This window comes from Brachypodium distachyon, chromosome 1 (genome assembly GCF_000005505.3).
Source record: "Brachypodium distachyon strain Bd21 chromosome 1, Brachypodium_distachyon_v3.0, whole genome shotgun sequence".
Lineage (NCBI taxonomy): Eukaryota > Viridiplantae > Streptophyta > Magnoliopsida > Poales > Poaceae > Brachypodium > Brachypodium distachyon.
Genome location: NC_016131.3, coordinates 69,316,845 through 69,341,308, shown reverse-complemented (window position 1 = coordinate 69,341,308; position 24,464 = coordinate 69,316,845). Strand labels below are relative to the sequence as shown.

Here is a 24,464-nt window from a genome sequence, read left to right as displayed (position 1 = left end):
TAGGATTCCAGTAGCATCACGGAGCTGGTCCGGAGGTTGGGTGGAAGTTCCGGTCGCCTGGAACTCCACTGGAATTTCCGGACCCGAGTAAACACAGGCACAACACTTAGAAGAAGAAAATTGTTCTCTCACTTTTTGGTAGGCTTTATGTGGGTGCAAAATGTATGTTTGTGTACGTGAAAAGCGATTCACCCATTACCTTCCCATGTGGACTCCCTCTTAATAGTACAGAGTTCCTACGACTCAATAAATGAAAACGCCGCTAAACTCCACTACGCTTCTTTTCCAATCTTGAGGGCATCGAATAGTTTTGCGCCATTTGATATCAAATCTGAAAAACTTAACACATGATTAGTCCACACAACGCATTGTCATCACCACCAAAACCACTTAGGAGAGAAATGCCCTTTCAAGGGGTAATCTATACTACTAGGAATTCATAGCTAGCATAGATACAATAATAGTCCTATCAATGCAACTAATAAAACATCTAGTGCATAATAAAATAATAGGTGAATGATCAAAGTGAACTTGCCTTCTTCACCGGAGTATGGGTTACAATCGTCACACGAACAAAGATCGCACTCCGGAAGAACTAAACAAAGCAAACATACACACACATAAACGCACAATCCAATACAAGGAAAATTATGCCATGATGCAATGTAAGCATGTGACATGCTTTTGGTTTGTTTTAATTGAACCATGCTAACAAATATTCAAAAGCCTTACCCTCTGGTCCCACTGGACAGAAGTCGCAGCGGCTGAGGACTCGTCTGCTACGGAGCCCATGCTCCCCTTTGCCAGGTAACACCTCCAGGCCAGCGAAGACGGCATATGCTTGCCCACAAGCACCTCGTCGAAGTTATTGGGTATCCGAGTTACAACTTACAAGGTACCTGAGGATGCAAAACCTGCCGGAACCCAGGCTGACCATTTTGGAGGGAGTGCACAGTCTATAATGCCACTCCTCCCGTTAGAACTGCAAATGACAAGTTTCATTTTATTTTAAAGAATATGGAAGACAAAGAGATCAAAGGAACATCTTGGTGATAGAGATAAACACAAGTCCGAGGGACATAGTTTGCAGGGAAAGGCTGAGCAGGTTCACCAACAGAGTGATGTCGAGTCTACATGGAAGCATGATGGATTTTTTCAGTTGGAGGAAGAAGCTCCTGCTGCCAAGAGGAGGCCAGCATTTAGGGAGATGGGAATGCCACTTGAGGAGCAAGGATCTGCCGCTGTTACAGAACCGGATTCAAGATCACGTAAACCTGATCAACCTGGGCTCTCTGGAATGGGAGAAGAAAGGAGAAGTCACCACTCACGGGAATTCGTAAGGCCAGATGATCGGGGTACCAGGTGGGGTTTTTCTGATTACAGGAGTGCTGGTCAGAGAAATGGCTATGATTCAAGGGGGCGTTTTGCTGGTAGAGGGGGAAGAGACAGAGACAGGTTTAACAACTCATATGATGGGAGAAACAACATGTATCAGGCTGCTGGTGACCAAGAAGAAAAATGGAAGCATGACCTTTACGATCAGACAAACTGTACGCCAGCCCCGCTAACTGAAGAAGAGCAGATTGCAAAAGTTGAAGCATTGTTGTAACTGTAGTTACCTTGTTGCCTGGAGTGATTTTCGTTGACTAGGTGATGGTTATGTTTTGCATCGTTGTCAGTTGTTTGGGATGGCTAGCTGGCCATGTACTTGGTTTCATTGGTATGAAATGTTGACTATATGGCTGTGACACAGCTTGAATGGCATCTTATCTAGAATTTTTATTTGGATGATGTTTTGGTTTCCACTTGAATTGAATCTAAGTGTCTGTACTGAATAGTATCAGTTCACTTCATGTAGGATCCATTGAACTTGTTGTTGGATTCAATATGTTCTCTTCTTTCCTTCGGAGTGAAGTGTCTGTAACAAAACAGTATGAGTTCCTGCATCGATGGATCAAGTATGTTCAACATGCAAAATACTCATTGATTTGTATCTGTTCCAATATGTTGCAAATTTATGATATGGCCCTCAGCATTTTTCTGCCTTTTTTTTGCATAGCCGATACCTCTGCACGCAGTAGAAGATTGCTGCTCCTTTAAGCATTGTTTTGTTATTATTACACGAAAGCATCTCATTAGACTGTTTGGTTCGATTCTAAATTTGCTCTGGTTGCCCTTAAAAAATTCTCTTGTTTTTTTTAGAGAAAAAAATTGTCTTGTTAAATCTGAGCGACAACGCCTTTCACCAGCACCGGCAGTTTCATTTCGAAATAATGGCCCCCGTCAAAAACCCCCAAAACCCACAGATTGCTTCAGCCATACGCCGCTATTTCCCCCACCCTCTCACCTCGGACCCCTTCCCATTCCCCCCCTCCGCTCCGCCAAATCCTTATGGCGTCGTCGTCGTCTTCATCGCCGCCGCCGCGCCGCTCCGTGTTCGACGCCGCCTACATCCGCGCGGAGTTCGACGGCGCCGGCATCTCCCCCCACTTCATCCCCCTTATTTGGAAGTACATCTCTCATCCCTGGAACCCTACGCGCACGCCACATCCTACCCCTCCTCCTCACTCATCTGAGTGTTGGTGTTATCTGCGTTTGCGTGTTCAGGTACGTGCTGCAGAACCCTAGGTGTGGGGACCTTGACGGTGTCCCGTCGCTTCCGGCGGCCGCGTACGCTCTCCTGCGGAACAAGTTCCGGCCGACCACGTCAACGCTCACTGCCGCCGCGGAATCCAAGGACCGCACCACCACCAAGTTGCTCATCCGCCTCCAGGTGATTGTTTAGCTACTTTCGTTGGACCAAATTTGGGGATGCCCATTTTAGTCCTGCAGTGTACATTTATACCCTGCGCCCCACGTTTAGAAGCTACTGATGATTTTGTGTTCACAGAGGGTTTCAGCTTTCCTCATTATCTCACTGTTTCCCCGCACACTTGCATCCCATTTGCCTGACTGCATAATATCAGTTCTTATGCGGTAATATCTAGCATGTGTTTTCTCTCTCTAGATAAGCTACTTGCCCTGGATCATTGTACTCTTGACACAAAGCTGGACTTATGACGGTGTGTGTTGTGTTAGTTTGCTAATCATCCCAAAAAAAAATAAAAAAAATTGAACTCTTTAATGTTATTTTGCAGTACTGCATGCATGCCGTAGTGTTAGCTCCATTTCGTCACCGATGCCAATTTGACTTGATTTGCTTGCTTGCGTGTAAACCACCATCTTTTTTATTTCTGCTGTTGTCCAATGATTTTGCTCTCTTTTTTTGTGTGGCAAAGTCTATTTTGATTGTTTGCTTGTTCTTACTTCTATTATCAAATGACATCGACTTATCACACTTCAATTTTTGTCAATCTAGAATGGGGAATCTGTAGAAGCAGTGGTCATGCGATATGATACACGACTGGGGAAGTATGACGGGAAACCTCGCCCTGGAGGAGTGCGTTCAACGCTGTGTGTATCATCACAGGTAGATATATTCGCGTTCCACATTGGATGGCCAGTGCTTTAGCAAGAACATAAAAACTTGTTCTAATGGCTTAAGTTGTTTTGCCATTGCTGCTTCTGGTGACCTGCTGGTAACTTTATGTGCAACAGCATACCACGATCCTTGTTAAGCTTGTGACTTTCTGTTTACTTGTACTCACTTCGCTTCTACACAGGTAGGGTGCAAGATGGGCTGTAGATTCTGTGCTACTGGAACAATGGGCTTCAAAAGCAATCTGTCCTCTGGAGAAATTGTGGAGCAGTTGGTCCATGCATCCCGTTATTCCCAAATACGAAATGTTGTTTTCATGGTAATTTAAACTTTCAAATTGTTGGAAGTTTCCTCATATTCTTTCAAAAAGAAATTGTTTAGATTTAGAATCACTGGTCTCTACGTTCTCATCGTTCTAACCCGATTAATTTGTGTTGTTTGGTTTTGTTATTGTTCGTTTTGTGTGCACTTTGCGTTAAAGTTTACATACAGACAGGAAGGCAGAGCTATGTCGCATCTTTCAAGTGTTGCCTTTTTTGTAATTTTGTTGTTTTCTTACTGTCTTTTTGTGTAGATTTTATGTATTTTATTGGCAAAATGTCTGCTGGATGAGGCTAGGTGGGATTTGTATTTAATTTCATGACATGAGTTAGATAGATGTATTCCTTTCTAAGGAAACTACAGTCGCTGTGCTTCGTAGTACATGTGTTCATCAACATTTCTGCAAGTAAATTATTGCTGGAAAAACTGTTGGTACCTTGTATGGGTGAGTGCTTCCACTCTCTCACCCATACGACGTGCCTTGAGATCTGTACCCATCATTATCTATACAGACACTATTATCCAAATTTGGTGAGTTGTGCCATATCTTTGCAAGAACATTGGTAGATTTGATGTCTAAACAATTTGTTCTTGGTCTTCTCTAGATGACTTCCATTTATGATCTTCCTCTGCTGTTTTGCAGGGAATGGGGGAGCCATTAAACAACTATACTGCTGTGGTTGAAGCAATCCATGTCTTGACAGGACCTCCATTTCAGCTTTCACCCAAGAGAATTACTGTATCTACTGTAAGTAGATCCTTTGCATGTTCAAACCTCGTTTCTATCAGTAGCTGACCTTCTTAAACACCTCAAATGATGTTCTGAATATATATATTTTGAGCACCCAGTATACTTCAAATTCTCCTACTACATGTTGAAGTCTCATTCTTCAATCTATTGAGTGCCCAGTATTCTGTTCACTAGTGTGAAATTCTTTACCCTGTGTATATTTTTTGTGCACACATAACATGTTGCTCTCTTTTTAAGATGTAGCCCCCTCTCCCCCACCTATTAATGAAGCTGCTTTCAGTCTCTGCTGCTCAGGCTTGCATTGCAGTATAGCAGATGGTTCCTACCATTTTGTCTGGTGAAGACTTCTCTATGCAGATAACTTGACATTAATTTATGCTCATGTGTTTGCATGCTTTTGACTTATATTATTTTTGTGATTATCTATATGATTGATCATGGTATAAGTATGTCCTGCTGACATTTAGTTGAAGAATTGAGTTTAGTTTAGGATTGGAGCAGCTGAAAGAATATCATTTAGGGTTTAATTTGGAGCAACCGTTGTAAATCCCAGTCTATATTGTAGTATTATATGGTGTACTGCAGGTTGGGATTATCCATTCCATCAACAAGTTCAACAATGATCTTCCAAATATCAATTTAGCTGTGTCATTGCATGCTCCTGACCAAGACATACGTTGTCAGATAATGCCTGCTGCACGAGCCTTTCCTTTAGGAAAGCTAATGAATGCATTACAATCCTATCAGAACGAGAGGTAAGATTACACAAATGCGATGACTTGTGAGGGCCAAACTTTTTAATAAATAATTTTAAGTTTCATTGACCACTTTTATGTTCCATCGCAGCAAGCAGACAATTTTTATTGAGTACATTATGCTTGATGGGGTTAACGATCAGGAGCAGCATGCCCACCAGCTTGGTAAACTCCTTGAAACGTTTAAAGCGGTGAGATACTTTCTTTTGTAGCAGTGTTACTATGATTTATCATGAATTCCTGAATACTCTTTATTATTATTCTTACTTTATTTGATCAGAAAACATTTCCATGCATCTAGTTGCACTGCACTTAGTTATTTACCCTGGATGTTTATGGTTCCACACTACGCTTGCTGGTGGTGATCTTTATTGTTCAGTCATTACCTGTTTGTTTGCATTTGACCTCTTTGTTTAGTTAGTCTGGTCCTCCAAATTTCCTTGAGGTACCAGAGTTCATGCATATCTTTAGTCTGCATCTATGAGACTGTCATCTCTTTTTGGTCCTCCTTTTTTGTAACCTGCTTGCAACCATCTCAACTGCGTGAGAAATGAATGTGTGCTTCAAATCAGTTTTTGTTCTAGTCAGCAACACATAATTTTGAGCACAATGAATTTTGAGGGCTTTTTGATTTTGCTTTTATATCTTCATCTTAAGACTTAACAACCACAAATTGAAATTGACCAGCACTCTGTTCTTGTAATCACTGACAGGTTGTTAATCTGATACCATTTAATCCAATTGGCTCATCGAGCAATTTCAAGACAAGCAGTGACCAGAGCGTGAAGAAGTTTCAGAAGGTCCTAAGAGGCGTCTACAGCATCAGAACCACAGTTCGCCAAGAGATGGGTCAAGACATAGCCGGTGCTTGTGGTCAATTGGTAGTTAGCCTCCCTGATGAAAGATCGGCAGGTGGAGCCACCCTTCTGTCAGATATCGAAGACCTCAGGATCTGATCTCTCCGTCTGTCAACTTTTACTATATCAACAAAAATCATCGTTACCAATTAGAATCATCACATGATGGTAACTAGCACTATAGTTTTAACCAAGCTCTAAGATATAGTCCTGATTTTGGCCATTGTGGTGTTTCCCTTCCATCTTGGAAAACACATTTTTGCTGTTAACACAATTGCACAGACCCTGGAGATGTGTTAACTTGGTAATGTAAATGAGGGTAATGCTGTGTAAGCCTTGCAATGAACATATAGTGGCGTCACATGGCCTGTATCGATGTTTATCTGCCATCAAACTTAGATACTCCCTCCGTCCAACAAAAGATGTCTTAAGTTTGTCAAAATTTGGATGTATCTAGACATGACTTAGTATATAGATGCATTCAAAATTTAGTCAAAATTGAGACATCCTTTGTTGACATGACTTAGTATATAGATGTATGTGAAAATCTTATCATGTTGACTCCGTTCCATCGGTGGGTTCGATGCCTGGAGGTGGAAACGTTATGGTGGTGCACGCGTGATGCCTGGAGCTTGCTACTAGTGGAATCATGTGCCGTGGCATCACTGGCATGGGCGCAGCACATGAGCTGTGCGGGCAGGATGGCTGTGCGGCTCCTTTTTCTTCTTCCGGTGTCCACTGTCCAGGACCTGAGGCTGCGGTTTTGCTTTTGGTGGAAGCGTGGAGCTCTTCTGAGTTTTAGGACTTACTCCGTACAAAGTTTCTTGTTTCAATCGTTTGGCGCCTGCTCAGTTCGGTTTATTTATGATCGGCAAACGAATTTGATTAAGCAGATGGGGTGAATGAAATTATGAAAGTCCACAACATTACCAACATACTCCTCTTAGATAAGCGGAAAAATTCTTCTTTGTATATGGTCGAAATTAACTTGCACCTCCTCTTGCGGCTCTCGGATTCAATGTCTTTGTGGAAATTTTGGAGGTCTTGATTGAATGGGATCAGAAAAGGACACTAAATTAAGAATGATGCATACTGCTACTGCTGCAGTGCTGCTGCTACTACTAGTACATTTGTTCTTCAGAGCAAGCACTGGGTGAAGTTGGTCAGTGAAGACGGCATATGACTTGCCCACAAGCACCTCGTCGAACCAAATAAAAGCCATATAAACGAAAATAAAATAGGAGGCCTCCGAGGGGCTTGCTTTCCCAGCGGAGGCGAACAGAAGCCGGTGGGCGAGGAGACGGAGGTGGAGGCGCTGCTGCCGGTGGCTGCTCTGCTCCTCCCGGCCGCCGCGCAAACAGACTTCATGGTGGCCGCCACTCCTGCTCCTGCTCGACCCCGTCGCGCAAATCGACGTACTTGGAGGCGAAGCAGTCCTCAGCCGGTATGGGCGAGGCGGAGGTGGGAGGTGAGCGGCGGCAGCGACATGAACTTGGGCAGGAGCCGCAGGAGACTCTGCATGGGAGACGGCCGGACGGCATTGGAGCCTTGGCGGGGTTCTTCAGATCGAGAGTCGGCTGCGGTCTCTGGCGGCGGCGGGCTCGGACGCCGGATGCCGGGAGATGAGCAGCGGCCGCTGGACACGAGCGACGGCGGGATTTTCTCTGAATCTGCTCTGTTAGCTACTCCATCGGGAGTGTTTTCTAACCTGTGCAGAGATCCTTCAGAGTTGATCTGCTTCAGCCCTTCTTGCATCGTTGTCGCAGCGGCCGAGGATCGCCTGCTACGGAGCCCATGCTCCCCTTTGCCAGGTAACACCTCCAGGCCAGCGAAGACGGCATATGCTTGCCCACAAGCACCTCGTCGAAGCTGTTGGGTATCCGAGGATGCAAAACCTGCCTGAACCCAGGCTGACCATTTTGGAGGGAGTGCACAGTCTATAATGCCACTCCTCCCGTTAGAACTGCAAAGGCCGACTAAAGCGTCGTCTCGCCGCCGGCATACGGCTCGCAGAGAATCTACAGATGAAGCCTGCCCGCATGTCACGTGCCAGGTACAAAGAAGAGCACGACACAGGGCTTGATCGTGTTCCTGGGAGTTTCGATCTCTCCTTTCCATTGGTGTTCGCAATTCATCAAGGACTTGGTGACACAAGTATGAGAACTGATAATCTCATTCACAAAAGATACGTGAACAGAAGCATAGATCGGCATGCTAGCAATATTAATTAGAGCAGCAAGCAAAGGAGCACACCTTTCACCGGCGGAGGATGCGGCAAACTCACTTCCCCCGGTGGTGGAGGCGAGCGGCTCCATGGCTGCGTTGTCTTCAATCGGGCGAAAGGCACGCCAACTCCTTTCTCCCCTCGGCCCCTCCCCGCTCGCTACTACTCTAGTCGAGATTCCTGGAGTTTGCCTAGTCATCTCTTTCTTGCGGGTGTCATTGCCATTGGCAGGCGGCAGCCCACGCCTCCAGACGACCAGATCAGCAGCTACACAGCAAACTGCTTGTCAACAGCTAGTTCCTCATGTAAATAAAATCCAGCTAGCTCGACCATATAGGGGCTGAATACCATAGTTTCAAAGAACATGGTGAAGCAAAATCTGCTACAACACAGGCAAAACCATGCATTTTGGAGGGACTGAATAGGCTTGGGCAGGTGAGCATGCCCCCCCCCCACCCCCAACGAAGCCCTGCTCCGGCTGCTGCCCTCTCACGTCAGGGTCTTAATCGGCCGTGCAAGGGATGTAGCAGGTCTTGCTTTCCCTGTGATTTCGAACTTTCAAGTCTTGCTCACCAGTAAATCTGACGACAAACCTGGAATAACATCAAGACAACTCATGGCATTTCTCATTGGAACGTAAAACACAACATCATACAGTGCCAAATCACAATGATAGTCCAAAGATTATCCAACAGGTATCTACTCTCTTCGTTCCATAATTCTTGTCGAAATAGCTTTTCAGGAATAGATACATCCATTTTTAGACAAATTTAAGACAAGAATCATGAGACGGGGGGACTAGTTAATAGTCTCGAATAAGAGGCAATAGGGGGATGACGCATAAGATAGTATAGCAAAGTAAAATACGGCGGTACAGAGACAAATTAAAGGATGATGCATAACAGACTTCAGAGCAAACGCTGGATGGAGTTGGCCTGAGGATTCCTGCAGCGTCTGGACTTGTGGCTAACCATACGCAGCCCATGTTTCTTGCCGTTGCCAGCTAAGACCTCCAGACCAGTGAAGACAGCATATGAATTGTCCACAATTACCTCATCGGGGCAGGGTATTCTAGTTTCAAGGTACCTGAGGATGCAAAACTTGCCAGAACCCAGGCTAACCATTTGGGAGGGAGTGCACAGTCTATAATGCCACTCCTCCGGCAGGTGATCATCATGCCCCCAAAACAAGGCCGGCTCCGGCGGCTGCCCTCGGGCAACAGGCGAGAGATCGGCCGCGCAAGGTAATTTGAAATCACGGCCAGAGATGCCAAACCAGAGGTTGAGCTCGGGCACGTACTCGGGAGTGCCAAAGAAGGGCATCATCCAGTCACCGGCATGGCTCCAGGCGTGGCTCGCCCTGTCGAAGCAGTAGGTGCCAGCGCCAGATATGGAGACGCAGATGGCGTTGCCCACCGCCGCGGCACAGCATACCAATGCTCGTTTCGACAACGACGTCGGCGGCAGCTGGAACGCCTGGCATCCCCAGGTCCCGAAAGGATGGTAACCGCCGGCATGGAACCTGTCGGAGACGAGGGCCTCGAACTGGAAGCTCCTCTGTGACTCTGGCCAGAGCATCCTCTCGATGATGTAGATGCTGCCTTCGCCGTCGTCCTGTTGGCTTCCAGGGATGGAGACGGTCAAGGGATCAGTCTTGGGAGCGTGGAGCCAGGGCATGGTCAAGGCGCAGTGCGAGTCGGCGTCGTAGCTCAAGACGCGTCGATGGCGGTCCGCCAACATGATCTTGCGTTCTGAGAGAGCGAATACATCCAGCTGATGTTCGCCGGGCTTACCTGGCCGGCATGGCGTCGGTCGCATGGTGAAGAATGGTGCCGGCAGCCGGATTGTCCCAATATCTGAGGCCGCTAGCTGCTTCTTATTCTTGTCGTTAGCCTTCTTCCTTTTCAGGGGAGAATAAGCAGATCCCTCTGTATATTTTTGTATCGGCAGAACTCGCCCATGTGAAGCTAATTCTTCCGGTGAATCGTAGAAGAACTGGTTTTGCGACAGATCGAAGCGGCGCAGCGAATAAGTACATCTCGTGCGGTTCGCCACCAGCAGATTCACAAATCGCCGGATGCCCATGGTAGTCAAACTCCAAGTTGCAATGACGGAGGACCCAGTATGGCAAGGTATGGCGGCCTTGATTTTTGCCTCAGGTACGAATCGGGGGAGATTAAGGAGATGAAATGGGGAGCTAAAGGGCGGAATCGGTTCGTGGGGTGATGGAGGACAAATGGGAATCGAAGGGGATATCAACCGGCGGCGGTGGCGCTCGCGCGAGGGGACTGGGACACTCGGCAGCGGAAGGGGAGGGGGAGGGGGAGGGGGGTGTGGCGGCGGCGCTCAAGCAAGATACGTGGGCTCACCAAGGAAAAGAAGAAAAAGGGAGAGAGAGATGGGTTCCGATCCTCCTGCCCAGGGAAAAAAAGAGAGCAGAGAGCAGATATAGATGCCCGTCCGGCTGGGCTTTTTTGCCAAGCCCGAAAGCCCAAAGGGCTTGGCCCGGCACAAATCTAATTGGGCTGGCCTGTGGCCCGCCTGTGCTGCGTCGGAGGGTCAATCCTGAGCCTGCGGGCCGGCACGGCACGGCCCGTTTCTTTTCTATATTTGGCACGTCAATACTAAGAATTCTGGCCCGGCCCATCAGTTTGGCCCATTATCTGTCCATTTTTTACCACATTTTATTTTATTTTATTTTATTTTTTCCTTAGCCGGGCCTTATGAAGAGTGGCCTTTTCTCAGACCCCGCGAGGCCTTAACGGGCCCGGGCAGCCTCGACCGTAGGGATGACAATGGGTACCCATTACCCACTTATCCGGCGGGTAAATCCCCATTAGGACACGGGTTTGGACCAAAAACTTTACCCATGGGTACGTAAATGGAAAAAATTCCGTACCCATCGGGTAGAGCGGGTACGGGTACGGGTATGGGAATGCGTAACCCATACCCATGTACCTGTTTACCCATATACTAACTAGCGTGTGAGTCTGATCTTCACAGGAAAGATAGGCTCACAGTGTGAGTTTTTGTCATGATGTGTTGTTATTTTAAATTAATGATACATTCTCTTTCTATGTGTTGTTGTTGTTTATATTGTGCTAGTGTAGTGTTGCTTATGAAGATTATTGCTTTTTTTAGAAAAATATTATTGCTTCTAAGAAATATATTGTTGTTTACGACTCTGCGATCAAGTTTTAACATGGGTATTTTTACCCGCGGGTACCCGTCTATCCTGACGGATAACGGGTACGGGAAAAGGTTGCACCCGTTGGCGGGTATGTGTATGGGTAACGGGTAAAATCAAAAGGAGCGGGTAAGGGTATGGGAAGCCAACATGGATGCAACCCTTCCTTGTGTACATGCTTCGACAAGAACTCCCTGAGGACGTCGCAGAAGCCAGGTGTATCGCTCGACGGTCTAAAGCTTTTACCGTCATTGAAGGCGAACTCTACAAACGAAGCGTCTCTGGTGTTCTGCAGCGGTGCATCCCACCTGAAGAAGGACAGGAGATCTTGATTGACATACATCAAGGCACGTGTGGTCACCACGAAAGCAGCTGCGCTATCGCAGCAAAAGCATTTCGAGCCGGGTTCTATTGGCCGACAACGCTGCAAGACGCCGTCGACATCGTAACCTGATACGTGGCTTGTCAGATGTTCGCAACTAAACCACATGCGCCAGCCTTAGAGCTCAAAACAATACCCTTGGCTTGGCCTTTCGCTCAGTGGGGACTCGACATGGTCGGCCCGCATCACCGATCCAAAGAAGGAGGTCATACTTTCCTGCTCGTCGCCATCGACAAGTTCACCAAGTGGATCAAGGCCATGCCCATCACAAACGCTACTGGCACATCTACCGTGCTGTTCATCCGCTCCATCATATTACGCTTCGGGGTGCCGCACAGCATCATCACAGACAATGGTTCGAACTTCATCACAAATGAGTTCCAGGATTTCTGCGAGAAGATGGGGATCCACCTCAATTACGCCGCAGTGGCACATCCTCAGACCAACGGGCAGGTCGAAAAAGCCAATGGCCTGCTCATAGTTGGTATAAAAAAACGGCTCATGACTCCCCTGCATCGTGCAGCTGGAGCCTGGGTCGAGGAGCTGCCCTCCGTCCTCTGGAGCTTGCGGACAACTCCTAACGGCTGCACCAAATTTACACCGTTCTTCATGGTGTATGGTGCCGAAGCCGTTCTGCCATCTAATGTCCGGTTCAACGCACCTCGAGTCACGGTGTACTCCGGACCGGAGGTTGACATGCCAATGGAGGACGCCCTCAACGCATTCGACGAAGCTCGCGACATTGCACTCGCACGGGCAGCCGTCTATCAGCAGAGCCTACGCAACTACCACGGCCGTTGGCTGCGTCGCCGCTCCTTCGTTGAAGGCGACTTAGTCCTTTGACTCAAGGAGAAGGGACACCACAAGCTCCAATCACCTTGGGAAGGTCCATACGTGGTCACCAAGGTGGTGCTAGGCGGCGCTTACAACCTAAAAGACATGAAGAGTGGCGTCACCTACAACAGGTCATGGAACATCGCACAATTGTGACGATTCTACGCTTAAGCTTTTTACAGCGTTTCGTTTTTCTTAAATCTTTTTAGCACTTTGATTTTCTCTTCAATAAACTACATTTGTCTATATTACAATAAGGGCTTATTATCGGGTTGCCCTCACAGGCGTTCATGTACTCAGTTTTGCCCCTAGCTACGAATGGTGCTCAGATTTGCCTTTACTTCGGGCGCAGCTACTATGGCGAGGCCAAACGGCCAATCTGAAGTCCATTCCGTCTGGTAGCGTTAGTGGAAGTGGGTCCGGAGCTTACAGGTGGAACCGCGCAATGACGCCAAACCGGGCACACCCGAACCCCTACCCCCAATCTGTCTGTGCGCCGCCACCAGCTCCCGAACGGCCGTCCTGCGGCACCGCCACCGCCGCGGCCGTCCCGCCTGGCCAACTGCTCCACCGCCACCTTCTCCGCCGCCCCCGTCCTGCGACGCCACGGGTGGGCGCTCGTTCCGGCACTGCACCAACCACCTGCTCGATCCACGACGGGGGCTCATTCCGTGCGCCCTGCCGGAGCGCTGATAGTTGGGGGGCTGGTGCACAAAGAGGAAGCAGGAGTGTGAACCCCAGGGTGAAATGGCGAGCGGCGGCAACCCCGGAGTAGTTGGCGAGGAAGGCGTCGGGCCAGAGACTCGCCGCGTCCACGACTAGGTTCCCGAGGGGTAAGTCTTGTTCCGATTGAGATTGCTTGTGCATTTGAACAGTCGATTCGGCATGGGACGCCATAGGTTTGCGGTTGATTTTGCTATTGGTGTGTTGATTGCTTCTCTGTTTTTTGTCAATTAGGATGGAGTTGCGGTTTGCTTTCTTGGTGAACATTAGAAGGGACCGGTACATCGTGGATGCAAAGAATAGGAAGTAATTCCATGGAGGGTTCGATTATCCGTTGCCAATGGATTGTAATTGGAGTTTCAGACAATTTGGGGAGGTAATTTGGACCCCATATCCTTGGGGTTTGCATGATGAAGTGGAATTCAAATACTACGATGGGGGAAGTAAATGGGTGAAAGTTAGTAATGATGCAGAGGTCGCTATCATGTTTGCTAAGCATAAGGAGAAAGAGAAATTTCATGTGAGGCTGCAAAATGATGTGGTTGTGGCGGCACTTGGACGTAGCATGGCGGGTGCCCCTTCTCGGGTAGAACCATGTCGTCGTAATGGCAGCTCTAGTCAGAACAGTTCAGTTAGTGCACGGCGACGTGGTGGCTCGACACGCGTGGGCACCGGCAGAAGGGTCCCCCTTGAAGTGGAGCCTAATGTCTACAATTCTGGGGATGATGAAGAGAGGCTATATTCTGATGTTGTTCAAAATTTCCGACGGGCATCTCGGGCTGAAAACCAAGATGAGGCTGACAATGACATCCCTGTGGTGGATGACGCGGTGGGTGAGGACAAAGACCATGCACCTGTTGAATGGGACCGTGAGAACCCTCAGATGGAAGAAGGTTCCATTTTTGCATCCATGACTGAGTGTAGAAATGCACTTGTGACGTACTGCATCAAGGCAGAACGTACGTTCGAAGTTGACAAGAGCGATCAAGTACGTTACAGAGTGCACTGTCCGAGTGAGGATTGTCCATGGAGGATGCACGCATCCAAAATGCGAAATAGCACGAATGTTCAGGTCAAAGTGAACCCTTTTAGACACACATGCCAGGAATCAACCCTTAGGAAGGAAACAATCAGTAGAGCCAAGTCAAGATGGGTGGCAGAAGAAGTAAAGCGGTGGGTGACAGAAAACCATCGAGTGGGTACAAAGGAATTGCAGAAGAACATCAAAGACAAGTTCAAGATAGAGTTGCCATACATGAGGGTGTTCAATGGTAAACAACATGCTATGATTCTATTTATGGTAACTGGCAGGAAAGTTTTAAATTGTTGTATTCCTGCAAAAGTAAAGTGGAGAGGACCAGCCCAGGTAGTATTGTAGATATTGACCACCACTCCGTGGAGTACACATTGAAGGGAGTGACAAGGACCAAGGAATGCTTTAGGACGGTTTTTGTCTGCTTTGAGGCTTGTCGCCAGGGTTTTTTGGCAGGCTGCAGGCCGTATTTGGCTGTTGATGCTACTTTTCTCACTGGGAGGTTTAAAGGACAGTTAGTAGAAGCTTGTGCAGTTGATGCACACAATTTCGTATTTCCAGTTGCGTACGGTGTGCTGGAGACTAAGTCTTAGGAGAGCTGGACTTGGTTTTTGCAGAATCTGCGCCGGGCTATTGCACATCCCAATGGGTTGGCAATTCATACAGATGCTTGCAAGGGTTTAGAAGTGGCCGTGGAAAATGTGTTCCCTAGAGTAGAGCATAGGGAATGCATGCGTCGCCTTGCTGCAAATTTTGGGAAGAAATTCAGAAGAAAGTTGTATGCCGACAATTTATGGCCAGCATCTTTGACTTGCAGTGTGAAGAAGCACAACTACCACTTGAGATAGTTATACACGAATGACACGTGAAGGAATACTTGGAAACACACCACTCCAAGTTATGGGCCATAAGCCAATTCAGTGAACTGGGCAAAGTTGACTATGTGCACAATAATCTTGTAGAGTCTTTCAACTCAATGATCCGGAAACTAAAGGGTCTTTATTTGGTGGATTTGCTTGACAAGATAAGGATTGAATACATGCAGAAGTTTCATGTCCATGCAGGAATAGCCGCAGCAAAATTCATGGGCCATATTATCATCCCTTCGGTGATGAATGAATTGAAGCAAAAAACAAGAGGCTTGGAAATGGACATGACTCTTTGCTCGGCTACCACAACAGAGGTGTCATTTTTGGATAAACAGAAGAGGGAATGGAGATATCCAGTGGATTTAGAAGCTAGAACTTACAGTTGTAGGCAATGGCAGATAACTGGGTTGCCATGCATTCATGCCTTGTTTTTCATCACCAGTCTCTCAAGTTCAGCACGGAACATAAAACAGTATGTGCATGATTACTGCTCTGTTGCAAGGTTCAAAGCCACATATGCACAAGCCTTACCTGCTTTGGAGGGAAAACAACAATGGGACATAGTGGACCCTTGATTCAAGCTTTGCGCTCCAATTCTGAAGAGAGCAACAGGTAGACCGAGGAAGAGTCGAATAAGACCTCGCAGCGAAGGGGCTGGACTTGGAGCGAGGAGGCATAAGTGCACAAGGTGTGGTGGGACTTGTCATTTCGCTAAGTATTGTGATAACGCAATAGATCCAGCGTTCGGAGACTCTTTCGATGAAAATGTTGGTCAGCAGCCGGTTGCAACGGATGAAGCAAATGTTGCTCATCAGCCGCATGGTTTTGACGATGATCCAAATGATGATTTTCCTGATGATCCAAACGATGCTCCAAACGATGCTACAAATGATGCTCCAAATGAGGCTCCAAATGATGGTAACCAACCTTCTCTGGTTGTGAGTTCTGCTAGGTATGTCAAATTTGAATTTGAAGTGTACATTTATCACTTGACATGATCTCACTACCCTTTATGTTTTGTACAGTTCGGCGGTAGGTTTGAAGAAGACGGTTGATGTACCGAAAACTAAGAGGAGAAGAGAAGAAGCACCCATTAGCACAAGGATCACAAGGAGCAAAGTGGTGGCAATGAGCACAAGGATCAGAAGGAGAAAAGTGGCGGGAATGAGCACAAGGACAAACAAGTAGAATTTATGAAACATTATGAATGATGTTGCAATTCTGTTGAATGATAAATTTGAACTAAACTTCAAATTCAAATTCAAATTCGAATTTGACATGCTATTTGGATGTTACAATGCTTTCGAAACTAGGGTGAACTTGTTTGTTCTAGCTTGGTCATCAATCCGAGCCCTTTTGTGAAGTGAACTCACATTCATGAAAAATGTGCTAAAAAAGAGCTCCAAAGGTAGGGTAAAGGAGGGTAAACGGCCTCATTTCTAAGCAAGGTTTTTTTTCGACCTTGTCTATATATATAGATAGACTATGTGCGCAGGTTTTTCATTTTTTTGATTTGTTTTGAATTTGAAGTTGAAGTTTAGTTCAAATTTATCATTCAATATTGGTCAAACCTATCTTTGACCAACATTTAAACAAGTTTGAAACATGAAAATGAAAAACTAAGCCCGATCCTTCTTAGTCACTCCAAATGAAGCTTTGGTGAGGTTTTTGAAACTTTTCATGTTCCAAACCCTAAACCACTCCTCTTCTCCCTTCACTTCGTATCATAGAGTTTGAGATTCACATTAGATACATGATTTTTTCGTTTGAATGTATGTAGACCTTGTTTATCAACTTGAATCGTTAGTATAAGACATAAGAAGACTATGTGCACCGGTTTTTCATTTTTTACATTTTTAATTTGTTATGCTCATTTGAAAAATGGTCAAACTTCTCAAAACCCCGTTGACTGCCTCAAAACCCCGTCGAATCCTTCTAACCCTAGCGCTCAACTGCAGCCGTCCGATCGGAATCTTCGGAGCAGGCTCAGGGCGATCCGCGAGAAGCTCATATTGCGCTCTGATTGGTTGGGCTCTTTTTTTTCTCAACACAGAAGGGGGTTCCGATTGGGTGCACAGACTATAGATAGCTTTCTTCCCTTTCCATCTCAATATCTTTCCATTCGCCCCACCGGTTTCCAGCGCAGTCCTTCACGCCACCAACCAACGCGGTCTTTGGTTCAAATCCTGGCCGCACATTTTTTGTCCACCCTCATTTTTACGGAAAAGCAGAGCCTAGCTGCATTGTCTGAAGACTCTGAACCCGTTCTCCATCTCATCTCCCTTGCAGCACCGATGGACGCCGCACCATGGGTCGCAGCAGCGCCGCCTCTCCCTTGCAGGACCGCGTCGGGATGAAACGAGATCCAACAATTCAACATACAATTTCATGCCTTTCCATACAATATATCGTTTCCCTTACAAATTCCTCCCAAATTCATGCCTTTCCATACAATTTCAACATTACACCTAGTGTGATTGCCATACCTACAAATGCCCAAATGTAATTGCAAATTTGTGATTGATCTTCGAGCTTCCTAATCTTCTGGTTCAACCTCCTTAGCTCAACAGCTACCTCTCTATCAATGCGTGCTCCGCCCTCCGTCTCTTTTGCCGGTGCTAGCGCTGCGGCCGCTGCCGTCTGTGGCAGGATGGGCGACCATTCTTCGTGCTCTTCTAGCAATTCATTCATCAGCGTCTGGGCAAGAACATCGACCCAAACGAAGAAACATTTTACCTGCATGAACGCCAAACAGATCAACCGTATTGCTCAAGGATCCTGACCACCAAAATAGTGAAATTGACCCGATTCTTACCCCTTTCTCGCTGCACACGTAGAACGGATGATTTGTGTTCTTTGGTGTGCGCGAAATCCTCCGAACAACGTCCGCCCGGCACTGCGGACAGAGGAAGATCGGCATCTCCATGCGCGCCGGAATCTCGAACCGCGAGGTGGCGCGGGAGCTAGAAGAAGACATGGAGCTCGATTCGCGACCGCCCGGAGCCAAAGGGGATCTCAATGCCTCAGCGCACGGCCCCTCTAGCTCTAGCAGACGGCCGCGCCCTCTCCACAGCACTCTTCCCACCGCCGCCGGCGCTCCCCGTCGACACCCGCGCCCGACTCTGCGCGTGGCCGCCTCCAACCCTGTCCCCCGCTCGGCTGATTCCTGCTCACCGCTGCGAGCACCGGGGGCGCGTTCGTCGCCGCCACTTTTATCGCACACGCCCTACGGTTCTCTACTGGGTCCCACAAGCCACGGCCAACAACGGTCTGGTCTTGTAGCGCGTCTCTGCCTGCCGTCTGGTCCCACCCTGAAAGGGTCGAGTCAAATACGTTGACCAGACGGAGACGGCAAGAGTCACGGAAAGAGTTCTTGCGCACAGACTAGGGGCAAAACTGAGTACATGGACACAACTGAGGGCAACCCGATAAATAACCCTTACAATAATGTACTCGGTACTTAATAAAGCTTTCCAATTTTCTCTACTTAGAGATCACTTACTTTTTGGACCCGCCACCTACTCGGGGCTTTGTCTACGCTGACTATAATGACTCATTGAACGCCACCCGGTACCTTCGGACTACGTAGCAATCTGGGTCCAAATCACTCAACAATTCTTGTCTTGGACGCAACTGACACTCGGGGGCTGCGTCCAATCGACTCAATCCTTGTCTTGGACACACCTGACAATCGGGGGCTGCGCCCAATCGACTCAAACCTCGTCTTAGGCGCACCTGACACTCAGGGGCTTCGTCCAATTGGCCTCAGGTTCATCTTGCACGCACCCAACACTCGGGGGCTGCGTCTAATTGGTCATCTTAACTTGGGATTACACCGGTTTTTGAGCTTAAGTTGGGATGCATCGGACCTGAAGAGAACTCGCTTGGGTCTATGCTCGACAACTCGTAGTCAACCCTAGACCCGAGGGCTACTCCCACCGGGAGCGCTGGTCGCGCACCCGGCAGAAATTGATTTCGTCACTACGCAAGTCGGCTCTACAAAGGATGAGGTTCCAGAGCCACTCCCACCGGGAGTCTCTGAGCACAAATACCCAAATTCACATTCAGATGCAACTCAAGATACAGGAATAGTTTCACTATTGAGCAAAACAATGCTCTTTAGTCTACGAACTTTACAGCTTTTTACACTTGGGATACATAACTTGAGTCCGGTTGACGTGGTTATGACCACTCGGGTCCTCATCTTTGGCATACCTACTACGGCCCAGCATGAAGCCCACTTGGAATTATACTACGACTCCAGGAGCCATATGCCCAATGTGCGGCTCAAGACAAGGAAGCTTAAACATAGTATATCTCTCTATTGTAACCGACTTGAACTCCATGTGAGACCTGGCCTCCTGCATATACAAAGGACCAAGAGGGGGAGCCAAGGAGGACAACTCACAACTCCCTCTCCCCCGAGAGACACAATCCCTCATAGAAGCCGCCTAGACGCACTCGTCAGATCTCATCTGCGCACCATAACCTCTGCGGCACACTTGTAATCTCTCCATCAATACAAGATCAGACAAGCAGGACGTAGGGGTATTACCGTCCGAGAGCCCCGAACCTAAATAAATCGTGTCCCCTGTGTCCTTGTTAGCCGACGGGATCGCCAACACACACGCATGCCACTTGTCCTAAACACAAAGCACCTTAACATGAGCATTGTCGAAGTCACAACTTCGTCATTGGTGCCGTCTGTGGGAATCGGCGTGTTTTGGATTCAGGGTTCCGATGGGCTAATCATCATCGGTCAACCACTCGCCGACTCTGGAGGAACCGATCCACATAATCTGAGAATCAAGAGAAAGCTATTCGGCAAGCATCGGCACCAGCAGAAGATCTCGCGGATTCAAGATCCGTCGACGTTGCAACGTCGCAAGCAATCCAATCGGAAAATGCACCAGACCAACGTCAACAGCAACATGCGTCAACTGCACGCACGCCAAATTCAGGCGTCCACGCCGCCGCACGCGCAGATTTTATCACGGAACAACGGAGCTTGCAATCCCGAGCAGGCGCTTGGACTCCAAACTTGTTCGCCTACCCTGACCGCACGCACTGCGGCGTCCCAATCAGCCACGACATCGATCAGTCTTTCGATCGGACATGTGCAACTAAAGGAAAAAATTGATCCGGTCAATCGTAATGAAGCAGCGGCCAGGAGCAGCCTGCTTGTGCCTGGCATGTTGGCCCAGCGCATCCTTGGCCCGAGTCCAGAAGACGCCACGCGTTTGGGTCACGAGAAAGCAGCAAGCCCCACGCCCAGCGTGACCACACGGCGTATGCATCGTCCAGGCCCGATCGAATCAGTCGGCCGGTCAAACAAAGTAGCAAGGAAAGCTACGTACAAGGAAAGTCACGAGACTAGCAGACCAATTACGGGAGCAGTCATCTCTCCAAGGAAATTTCACTAAAGGAAAAGATCAATTAGGAAACTCAGAATCCATCAGCTTCGCGTTACGGCCGTCAAATCAATTGCCTCCCGGCTTGGCCGATTCCAGTACAAACTCAATAAGGAAGACGTGGAGACTGAGCGTCTAGCCGACTCGTCGCCACGACAAATCAATCCGACCGCGTGTCCAACGCTGCGTCATGTTCGTCCGCACCGACTCCGTGTGTCGCAGGACTCCGTCCCACCGAGCATCCGGCGTGAAGTCATCCGCGTGACGTCGACTCCGTCACCCTTCGGGTCCGCCGGCTCCACCCACGCCGCGCGTGGCGTCAACCCCGCATGCTACATGGACTTCGCGCATGGCGTCAACCCCGTATAGCAACTCAAGTGAGTCGTAACAGCTGCGTCATTTCAGTTGTTTATGCTCATTCGTATAACAGTAAGTCTCTTAGATTTCGTCCAAAGAGCCTGGAGCCGCACCAGCTATGCCGTTCTAGTAAACCCCATACTCGTTGCATGAAAATAAGCCTCATGGATCATTTCATCGAGTCTGAAATCGTACCAGCTGCGTATTTCAGTAAACGGTGATTCTAAGTGAGGCACGTGCCCCACTTGGTCTTATCATGCGGCGCGTGATGTAGTCCGTTCGATCAGTTTCCTCGCGTCCTCCTTTCTTCCTCTTTTATTTTTCTTTTGACGGCACATTTTCTTTCTGTTTGCACTTCTCCTCCCCATTGGAGCAGGGCGTGTTGAGTGCTGACTCTAAATCCTGAGCAGCTAGCGCGCGGTGGCTCCCAAATCTCGAGCGGTGCGGCCACGACGCCGGAGCAAGGAGCGGCCGTGGGGGCGGAGCAGGGTGCAGCGGCTCCCGGAGCCCGAGCGGCGCGGCGGCGAGGGCGGGGCGGGCGTCAGTTCCCAAATCCCGAGCAGCACAGCCGCAACGGCGCAGCAGGGCGGGGCGGAGGTGGAGGAGAAGGCCGCGGCGGTGGCGCCTTCGTCTCGCCCAATGGCGGCGCTCCGTGAAGCTGATCATTTTCACCACCCGACGGACGGCTTCACTGAGGCATCCATGAGACCACGTCCATGCGCGACGGTGGCCTGATGAGAGCATCATTGGCATCCTTTGTTCCTCCTCGAGTACGGGCACCACGGCGGCGCCTAGCGGTTTGTGGCAGCCAAATAGTATCTGCTATGTGCTTTCATCTCAGCCTGTTGTTCTATGAAAAGTGTGGATAAGACCCTATGCGTGGACGTGATTATGCATGGTGACCAGTATTTGGTAGCCGGTTTTGGTAGCATTCAGATCATGCCAACGATTTAGGTTCGTTGTTGTACAACGGATCATTAACGCTTTATTATACATATCATATTATTTAGTCATAATTGTTCTGCACTAACTAGTTATGATATGTTGTTCAGTTGTTATATTATTTACACCTAGCCATTAGTTTATTTTGATTTTGATGACATATTGATTACAGTGACAAGTACTTATATTTAATATGGCAAGTAGGTACAATATACTTGACAAGTGTGCATACTTAATCTGGCGAGTAGAGACAATTAACCCGACAAGTACGCACACTTGATCTGACAAGCAGGCACACTTAACCTGAAAAGTAGGCATATTTAACATGGCAAGTAAAGGACAATTAACATGGTAAGTATGCACATTTTACCTAAATATCTATAGTTAACCGGGCAAGTATGCACAATTAACATGCAAGTAGACAAAATTAATCCGGTACGCAGGCACATTTAACCTGGCGAGTACCTACAGTTAATCTGGCAAGTAAGCACGTTTAACCTGACAACTATGCACAACTAAGCCGACAAGCATGCAAAATTAATCTGGCAAGTAAACATAATTAACCTGGCAAGTACCTATAGTTAATCTGACAAGTAAACACGTTTAACCTATCAACTATGCATAATTAACACGACAAGCAGCCAAATTAATCTGACAAGCAGGCATAGTTAACCTGGCAAGTAGGCATGATTAACATGGCAAGTATGTGTGGACAAGACGGTAAATATGTGTGGATACGTTGGTAAGTAGGGAAGGATAATTTCACAAATAGGCAAGGCTAGCCGGTAAGTACACATGGATAAAATGGTGAGTATGTATGTAGGCATGTTAACCATACTTGCTTGCCAGGTAAATAAGTAGTTTAGTTTGCATGGATAAACTGGCAAGTAGACACAGTTAACCCGGCAAGTAGGCACAATTAAACTGACAAGTGGTCACATTTAACCCGGCAAGTAGGCACATTTAACCTGACAATCATGCATAGTTAATCTGGCAAGTAGACACAATTAAACTGGCAAGTACACTTGGACAAGCCAGTGAGCATGTGTGGATATGCTGCTGGTAAGTAGGGACGAATAATCTGGCAAATAAGCACGGCTAAATCGGTAAGTACATGAGCATAAACTAGTATTACATAGGCATGTATAATTGGTTTAGTATGTACAGATAAACCGACAAATACAATAGTTAACCTGGCAAGTAGACACAACTAACATGGCAATTAGGCAACGTTAGCCTCACAAGTATGCGTAGGCAAGTAGGTGTGAATAAGACATTAAATAGGCATGATAACTTAGCAAGTAGGCACAAATAATCTGACAAGTAGACACCGCTGACTCCAATGGGGGTTGTCATAATTTCGTGATACATGTGAAAGTGACGCTGCGTCGTAAAAACCGTGATATGTATCGATGAATTTCTACGTTTAAAATCGATCAGCTTTTTTTTTAGCGAAGAAAAATCGATCAGCTTGGAGTGGGCTGTGCTGCTGGTGCTAGTGGGCTTGTGCTGCAGGTTTGCGTGGGCGGGCGTGCACTGGCGCATGGGCTGCGCCGGCACGAGCGGGATGCAAGCGGAGCTCGCGCGGGAGCTGGCGCACGAACGCGCCGCGGGTGAGGCCTGTTGGGACACGCTGCTGGGTAGCTTTGTCTTATTTCCAGTCAAATCCATAATGAAGGTAAGTCCTAAAAATTAGGTCTTGATATGCATCGGCTGCATCCCTTCAGTAACAAATCTCATTTAAGGGTCTCTCCCTGCAACCATGTTTATTACATGAAGATAAGACCCATAGGTTTCCTATAGGGCCTGGAAACGTACCAGCTGCGCATTTCTAGTACAAGTAATCTTGACGAACGAGTCGAGTACTTAAAAACTGGAATTTGACTCTATAAAACCCCAGCAGGCTAAGTCGAAATTCGACAGTCGTCGGGTTCGAGCCGACTCGAATGCTGATGAAAACTAGTGTTATATTCGCTCTAGAGCGATTAACTGGACTCGACTTCTTGAGTATCTAGGCGCATTAAGCATATATCCCTATGACTCCTACTCACCACATTGATCCACTGTCAAATCATATTGTGAAACCGTCACTTAAAAGTCGAGCATTAAAGCATCGGCTCGGGCACTCTCTGAGTCGAAAATACTTCTCATCCGAAGTACAAATCAATGAAACTCCAAGTCTACAGCATTATGCAACTGGCTCAACAGCAGAATAAGCTCATTCTTTACGGGAAAAGTCCCTAGTCGAGTCTTCAACTCCACCAGGCACTTGGACGCTGCTGACGTGGTTATGACTAACCACGTACTCGACTCGAGTATACCCGGTACAGGCCAGCTGGGG

General features: G+C 47.7%; 5 protein-coding genes and 1 pseudogene across 6 annotated transcripts; 4 read left to right on the top strand and 2 right to left on the bottom strand.

Annotated features, from left to right (window-relative positions):
* The first annotated feature begins 837 nt into the window (after positions 1–837).
* Positions 838–1,609, top strand: LOC100834769 (annotated as a pseudogene).
* A 701-nt stretch (positions 1,610–2,310) lies between these two features.
* LOC100826487 (dual-specificity RNA methyltransferase RlmN) lies at positions 2,311–6,556 on the top strand. 2 transcript variants are annotated; one of them, XM_024457756.1, is made up of 8 exons: positions 2,311–2,510; positions 2,608–2,773; positions 3,359–3,469; positions 3,663–3,797; positions 4,443–4,547; positions 5,235–5,305; positions 5,397–5,496; positions 6,019–6,556. In XM_024457756.1, the coding sequence occupies exons 1-8, from the start codon at positions 2,392–2,394 to the stop codon at positions 6,259–6,261; spliced, it is 1,050 nt and encodes a 349-aa protein (XP_024313524.1). In that variant the 5' UTR covers positions 2,311–2,391; the 3' UTR covers positions 6,262–6,556. The 2 variants fall into 2 exon arrangements, with proteins under 2 accessions (XP_024313524.1, XP_003558557.1); XM_003558509.4 differs by having other exon boundaries at positions 2,313–2,510; positions 5,136–5,305.
* Positions 6,557–8,985: 2,429 nt separating this feature from the next.
* On the bottom strand, positions 8,986–10,750 carry LOC100834465. Its single transcript, XM_003561885.4, has one exon. The coding sequence runs from the start codon at positions 10,468–10,470 to the stop codon at positions 9,295–9,297; it is 1,176 nt and encodes a 391-aa protein (XP_003561933.1). The 5' UTR covers positions 10,471–10,750; the 3' UTR covers positions 8,986–9,294.
* A 2,506-nt stretch (positions 10,751–13,256) lies between these two features.
* Positions 13,257–15,842, top strand: LOC106865993. The gene is made up of 2 exons (XM_014898409.2): positions 13,257–13,621; positions 13,746–15,842. The coding sequence occupies exon 2, from the start codon at positions 13,852–13,854 to the stop codon at positions 14,887–14,889; it is 1,038 nt and encodes a 345-aa protein (XP_014753895.1). The 5' UTR covers positions 13,257–13,621; positions 13,746–13,851; the 3' UTR covers positions 14,890–15,842.
* Positions 15,805–16,725, top strand: LOC106865711. Its single transcript, XM_024459099.1, has 3 exons — positions 15,805–15,885; positions 15,995–16,365; positions 16,439–16,725. The coding sequence occupies exons 1-3, from the start codon at positions 15,805–15,807 to the stop codon at positions 16,599–16,601; spliced, it is 615 nt and encodes a 204-aa protein (XP_024314867.1). The 3' UTR covers positions 16,602–16,725.
* Positions 16,726–17,774: 1,049 nt separating this feature from the next.
* On the bottom strand, positions 17,775–18,676 carry LOC104581846. The gene is made up of 2 exons (XM_010230712.3): positions 18,229–18,676; positions 17,775–18,149 (listed from the first exon to the last, which is right to left on the bottom strand). The coding sequence occupies exons 1-2, from the start codon at positions 18,388–18,390 to the stop codon at positions 17,850–17,852; spliced, it is 462 nt and encodes a 153-aa protein (XP_010229014.1). The 5' UTR covers positions 18,391–18,676; the 3' UTR covers positions 17,775–17,849.
* Positions 18,677–24,464: the final 5,788 nt, after the last annotated feature.